At 41.2% G+C, this 6,568-nt stretch overlaps 1 protein-coding gene across 1 annotated transcript in view; it reads left to right on the top strand.

The window, feature by feature from the left end:
- LOC107728218 (pappalysin-1-like) overlaps positions 1-6,568 on the top strand; it is a 117,303-nt gene that overhangs the window by 64,497 nt on the left and 46,238 nt on the right. Inside the window, exon 16 of the mRNA XM_016538319.1 lies at positions 1,962-2,130. Within this exon, the coding sequence (XP_016393805.1) occupies positions 1,962-2,130 (169 nt within the window). The remainder of the gene's footprint in view (positions 1-1,961; positions 2,131-6,568) is intronic.

Genomic DNA, 6,568 nt, shown 5'->3' with positions numbered 1-6,568 from the left:
AAACCGTATTAGATTACCGTGATTTGAACAACTCGTGATAAATAAATACTGTCCAGCATAAAGCACAGTTTTCAGTAACAGTCTCACGTGCGCACAGCAAGCAGAGTAGTTTCGTTTTGAGTGAAAACAGGGCGGAAAAGCTGGGAGGTTTTAAAAGGGTGCTAAGGGAATTATACAAATGAATATATGAATTAATTAATTATATGAATGACTGTCTTGACTGTCTTCAGAAACGATTCGATGGCATTTTGTTTTCATCTCCGCTCCATGTAATACCTCTTAATCGCATTAATCGCAATGCTGCTTTGTCAACGGAGGTTACGGGAAACAGCTCTAATTCAGCTTTTCCATAAGCGCCACCTGCTGTCAGAGAGTGGATTTACAGAGACTTATATTTACATTCAGTCTGTGTGCAGTTTCTGTCTGGCCAAAAACGGACCGAATTTGCATGCCCTGCTGTAAATTTTGACTGGTTGATGAAAAACAAGCTTATGTGGATTCTACACATTTAAACAATTCAGATAAGTTATCTAGAATTATTTATGGAGCAGATAAAATACATATAATCATTTATTAATCAATTAACATTTTGACTTATATATTTTCTTTGTTTAAAGGCTGAAATGTGAGGTTTACCTTTTTATTAAACTTTTTCAAAGCTTTATTTGAACATTTACATATATTTCAACATGCTATTAAACTGTTGTCAGTCAAGTTGTCATTTTTAAATCCAAACATCATTGGTAATGTTATCGTTTCAGTGATTATGCAAACAAAAAGTCATTTTATTTGTTGTTTGTTGATTTTTAAATATAAAACTTGATGAAGTGATTTATGTGTCGGTACTTTTTGAACATCTACTGATAGCCGTGATAATTTTGGTCCCTATAATCGTGATAAGAAATTTCCATACTGTTACATCCCTAATGTAGACCCTCAGTTAAAACCAGCTTATTAAAACTGCATGCATTACACAGAAATTGACTTTTAATATTTAGTTAGTTAGTTAGTTAGTTAATCTAGCATATCACAGGACATAGCTGAAACTGCTTGAAATCTTATGTTAACTAACTGATTAAATACATGGACCAATACTGTGAGTGGAGGAAATAAAAATGCAAAAAGATAACATAAAACAACATTTTAGTGATTCCAGGAGGAGCTTATTTTCATGATCTTCTGCTTTAAGAAAAAAAGTGTCTGAAACCTTAAACCATATTTCTTAATTTCTTGCTTACCGAAAGCTCCCACACCTCATGTTTGCCCCTCTGACCACCGCCAGATCTGGCAGGATTCTACTTGGTCAGCTAAGAGTTGAAAAATGCCAGCTCTGCATTTACAAACTGACTCCAGTAGAGATTTATTTTTCCTTCCCACTGGCTTTTTTTTCTCTTTCTGAGCATAGAGTTTAGCTCACAATTTGTCCAGCATTGTTCATCTGGCCACATTAATTACTCTTTATGTAACAAAGAGCAGTGTAGACATCAGACACCAAAACTCCCCCACAATCCTCTCAATTTCCTAACAAACATTTTTTCTTGAGAAAGACAGAAATTGACTTTCATTTGAAAAAAAAAAAGAATAGTGCTGAAGTGAAACGTAAGTTTATGAAAGCCTCTAAAGGCATCCGGTTAAATTGCACATAGTCCATTACTGTAAATGTGCTAAAAATATGTGGTTTCATGAATAGGTACCACAGTTGTTGTTTTTTTTTTCTTCAGTGAGTAAAATGAAATATATCCAGAGCTCAAATTTAGCAGATTTACGTCTCACTGATTTAAATTGAAGTTCACTCACTGCCTCTGTTTCCTAGAAATATTTGACTTCTCAATCAGGGAAGAAAAAAATGTCATCTTGGAAGTTTGCTGATAACCCCTGCATTACCATGTAATTGTAACGGCTCAAATAAATAGAATACTGTCACGTATAATTTTTATTTTTATTTTTGTTTTTGTTTTCAGCTGTGTTCATTACTCCTGTGACGCTATTGATTGCCAAGAGCCACTGATCCGGAATGCAGAGGTGCAGTGCAGCGACGGCGGCTACTTCAATGGAGCGCGCTGCACTGTCACGTGCAATAGCGGCTATGTCCTACAAATCCACCGGGACGATGACATCATCAAGAGCCAGGTACTTACCAATATGGGCAAACAAACGAGAAAGATGATGTTGGGTCTAAAGCTCTAAATTTGTTTGCCGAATGAGAACCACGTGCCAGTCGTATCGCAAAGCAAAGAGACCGTACACCAGTGCTATTGTAATATTGTTTATTCATGATCATTTTCCATTTTTGTTTTAATTTTATTCAGTTTAATTTTAGCTTGTCATTTTTTGCTTCGTTTTTTATATATTTTAATTATCTAATTTTGATTTAAGTTTTAGTTTCAGTCATTTTAGTACTTATTTTATTTAAATTAGTTGTCAAGGCAGTGTTTTTAATTTTCACTTAAGTTCCCCTTCTAGAGAACCCCACACTGTGCCCCCTAGGGGGCACATTGGGGAATGCAGTCTGCATGACCGGTGTCTGAAGCACGTGTGAAACCACGCCAATCTATTGGCCCACCTGGCCCATGACGTCATAGGCAGGATTCCCGGAAGTATAAAAGGGCACCTGCCGAGTACGTCATCCTCTTTGCTGTCTTCAGGAGCCGTCTGTTTGGAGTGCAGTGTGTTACCATGTCTGTCAACCCAGGTGAGCGTTTCAAGAAGTGCATGCGTTTTTGACACCTGAGGACACGCACGACTTGTGCATTATGTGCTTGGGGGAGGAGCACGTGCGTTCGGTGCTTGAGGGTGCCGAATGTAAACATTGTGAATAATTTCCAATGCGTAAGCTCCGATCACGTTTGTCCCTTTTTTCGGGGGGAAAGGGGCAAGCGTCTGCACCTCGCGGGTCGGGTCCCGCTGCTGCTGAGGCACGGCGGAAACTCAACTCGTGGGGATCGCAGGTTGAGCTCACGGAAGAGTTTGAGAAGGGCATGGATCTTTCAAAGACTTCTACCGCGGGCTCTAGCTCGCTGCGGGATCCAGACGCTCTGTCGTTGGAATCATCTGATCCTGATAGTGCGCTGCTGGGCTCTTCTAGTCGTAGTGACGAAAATGAAGAGGTTGATGTGGTTGGTTACGATGATGAGAGTGTGAGCACCGAGTCGTCATCAGCCATTCCCAGCCGCATGTCTTTCAATACGCAGATTATGCGAATGTTGAGGGTGTGGCTGAGTGCAGATATGCGAGGATGCCCCCTGTTGAGCAGATGTTTGCATCAACGACCACTGCTTGCATGAGGCCCTGACTTCGTTCTAATGATGTTTATATATCCGCTGTGAAGTTAATATTTTACTGATGGTCTGAAATCTCCCTCTTGTGAGTTTCTGGTCAATGACACAATGGCTGCTAGCCTAAAGTGGACTGACCTGGTTTAGGGGATCTATGTATCATGGCCATCTGAGGTTGGTCATATTCCAGCACTGTTGTGGCAGGATATGTTTACTGTAAACACAGCCATCTGAGGCTGGCTGAATTTTTATCTGCAATTTTAAAACACTTCCCAGACTATAGCTATCTGTGGATAGCTGTTTGGTAGCAGTGCTGTTTCCACCTTCTGGGTTTAACTATACAGCCACTGCTGGTGGTATTGCAGTGGTCCCCTTGCCTAGAGGAAAGATCGCTTTCTGAGGATAGCTGTCTGCAAGCTCGGCCCTACTTTAGTTTGAGTGGCGGTCTCTTGAAGAGCCTGTGCCCGGACAGTGCTGTCTCCCATCTTGGGGTTAAGCAGACAGCCCATTTCTATGGTCTGGTAGTTCGGTCGGTCCTGCTTCTGGTAGCTCCTTCCTGTGTGACATAGCTATCTGAGGATATCTATATGCTAGCTCAGTGATCGCTCCCCCTCCGAGGGTCTTTAAGTAGTGGTCTCCTGAGCCTTTGCCTATACAATGTTATCTCCCCTGTTAGGGTAGCAAGTAGATAGCCCACTCTTTGTGGTTTGGGCAGCTCTACAGGAGGGCTATCTAGGCTAGCCATGTCTTTCAATTTGGTAGCCTTTCCCAGTTACATAGTTATCTGAGGATATCTATGTGCTAGCTCAGTGACTGCTCCCCTTCTTAGGGTTTTTAAGTAGCGGTCTCCTTGAGCCCTTGCTTAGACAGTGCTATCTCCCCTGTTAGGGTAGTAAGTAGATAGCCCGCTGTTTGTGGTCTGAGCAGCTCTGCGGGGAAGCTACCTAGTGCTGTTGGGAACTGACACGGGTTTGGGACACCCTTGGTATATCCACCTGAGGGTAGTTATATTCCAGCCTTTGCTAGGGCAGGACGGGGCTTGTCAACTACAGCTACCTGAGGCTAGCTGCATTTTAATGCAGTTGCACTGAGCCCTCTCCTGGGGTGGTCCCCTTTTTCCTAGATTCGAGCTATCTGAGGATAGCAGTGTGCTAGCTCAATGATTGCTCCCCTGTTCAGGGTTTTAGTAGCGGTCTTTGAGCCCTTACATAGACAGTGTGGTCTCCCCTCTTTGGGTCGTAAGTAGACAGCCCACTCTTTGTGGTCTGGGTAGTTTTTCAGTCAGTTCCCCTTCTTATACCTTCCTAAGTACATAGATATTTGAGGATATCTGTGTGCTAGCTCAGTGACTGCTCCCATTTTTAGGGTCTTTAAGTAGCAGTCTCTTTGAGCCCTTGCCTAGACAGTGCTATCTCCCCTGCTAGGGAAGTAAGTAGATAGCCCACTCTCTGTGGTCTGGGCAGCTCTGTAGGAAGGCTGTCTAGGCTCTGACGCGGATTGGGGACCTCCTTAGTTGCATGATTAATCGAATGCGATTGTCATGTGCATTTTGTCAAAAAAAGCTGGTTCTGTAATCAGCAGGAAATCATCATCATGTGCTTTCAGATGGAGCAGAATTTACTACACATAGCCATAGTTCACTGACAAGTTACGCAAAAAAATCGCAGACGATTTTATTGCACGATTATGAAATCGAAGAAATCATTCGCGATAACTTTGGTTTAAGAAGCGGTCTTTTACTTTACTTTAGCATGAAAACCATCCATCGTTTCACTTCATAACGTCAGTCGAGTGTTTGAAATAAATCCTTCTGTGAGATGATGTGGCTTCTTACACAGAATAATGCAACATACATATTTCATAGTATTTAAACAGTGATAAAGGCATTGCATTATAAATATACTTTATTTTAATGAAAATTATAATAAGAAGAACTCAGATAAACCGTATATTGCCATAGTCATGTGTTTATTAGTCACGTTGAATCAATGAAAGCAGTTGCATCTTCTGTTTATTCAGCTGCAGCGATAGGCATTTTCTGCCACAATCGCAGCTTCTGTCGAATTGCGATCTCGATTCCATTTCGATTTATCGTGCAGCCCTAGGAGTGAGGGTGATGACTTGTGCTCTGAAACGGAGTGGAGAGCACTTTTGGCACATAGCCGTGTCTCAGTTTGAGGACGACTCCCAAACTCAAGACTTGAAGCAATGACTGACAGTGATTGCAGGTCACCCATTCGCTTGACTGATGCTAAAACCAGAAGGTGGACGGTTGTAGCAAATTAGCTCAAAAGGGAAATGGATATAAATAATTACAATTAATTATAATTATTTACCTCAGCTGCCAGTAGTAACTGTAGCAGAATTAATATTACAATCAACTAATCTGTTCGTTCAGTATAATTTCATATCAACTCTAAGAAAGGATATTTTCGGGACCACAGAAAATAACTTTCTTACAGTAACGCATTAGAGCATGTGGCTATAGATTGGATCGTAAAGGGAAACTATATACAAGCGATGACAGAACCAGAAACTCATGTAATTTGTGCACAAAAGTTTTATTAACTAAACGCTAACACACATAACTAATCTAAACAAACAAACATACAATCACTCATACATGGGGAAAGGGCAAATGAGACTTGATGGATGAAACCATCAGGAGAACCAGAGAGTGAAGCTATGAAAAGAGTCAGTTAACCACCTGAGTAAAACCATCAGCGCCATTTTATAACGGGGTCTACAGCTTATCCTAAACCTCTGTTTCGTTTAGTTAAATGTACAATACTTGTATTGCCTTGGCCTTGAACAAGCGTCTGGATGCAGTCTCAGATGAAAGTCTTGATGGTATGGAGGTTCGGTGGTGTAGGAGTCGCGATCACGTTCTTCCGGGTTTGAAGAGTGATGAAATCCAAAAAGATGTTATTCTGACTCTGTCGTGGTCGGGAGAGTTTTCTCCCAGATGAAGGTGATGAAGAGCTAAGAGAGACATCGGCTGAGATCCAAGGATCGTTGGTGAATGTAAAGACAAGGCCGAAGCCTGGTGCAGACTTAAGGGTTGCAGAAGCGTTCTAGCTCTGTTTTGCATATGAAACTCGATTGGGTGTTCAAGAGAAGAATCTTCAAGATTCTTATAATACTAATGTGTTGCATAGGTATCAACATATAACATACACTGTCATTTAGATCATGAAAATACGAACTCATAGATACCAATCATGGTATAGGTGAGGCTATATTAACTAGTGACATATCATAACGCATGCATAAAACAGTATACAATACAAAAT

Source organism: Sinocyclocheilus rhinocerous, unplaced genomic scaffold, assembly GCF_001515625.1.
Source record: "Sinocyclocheilus rhinocerous isolate Xijiao unplaced genomic scaffold, SAMN03320098_v1.1 scaffold1364, whole genome shotgun sequence".
Classification (NCBI taxonomy): Eukaryota; Metazoa; Chordata; class Actinopteri; order Cypriniformes; family Cyprinidae; genus Sinocyclocheilus; species Sinocyclocheilus rhinocerous.
The sequence above is the reverse complement of the archived record's forward strand: the minus strand, read 5'-3'. Positions and strand labels throughout refer to the sequence as shown.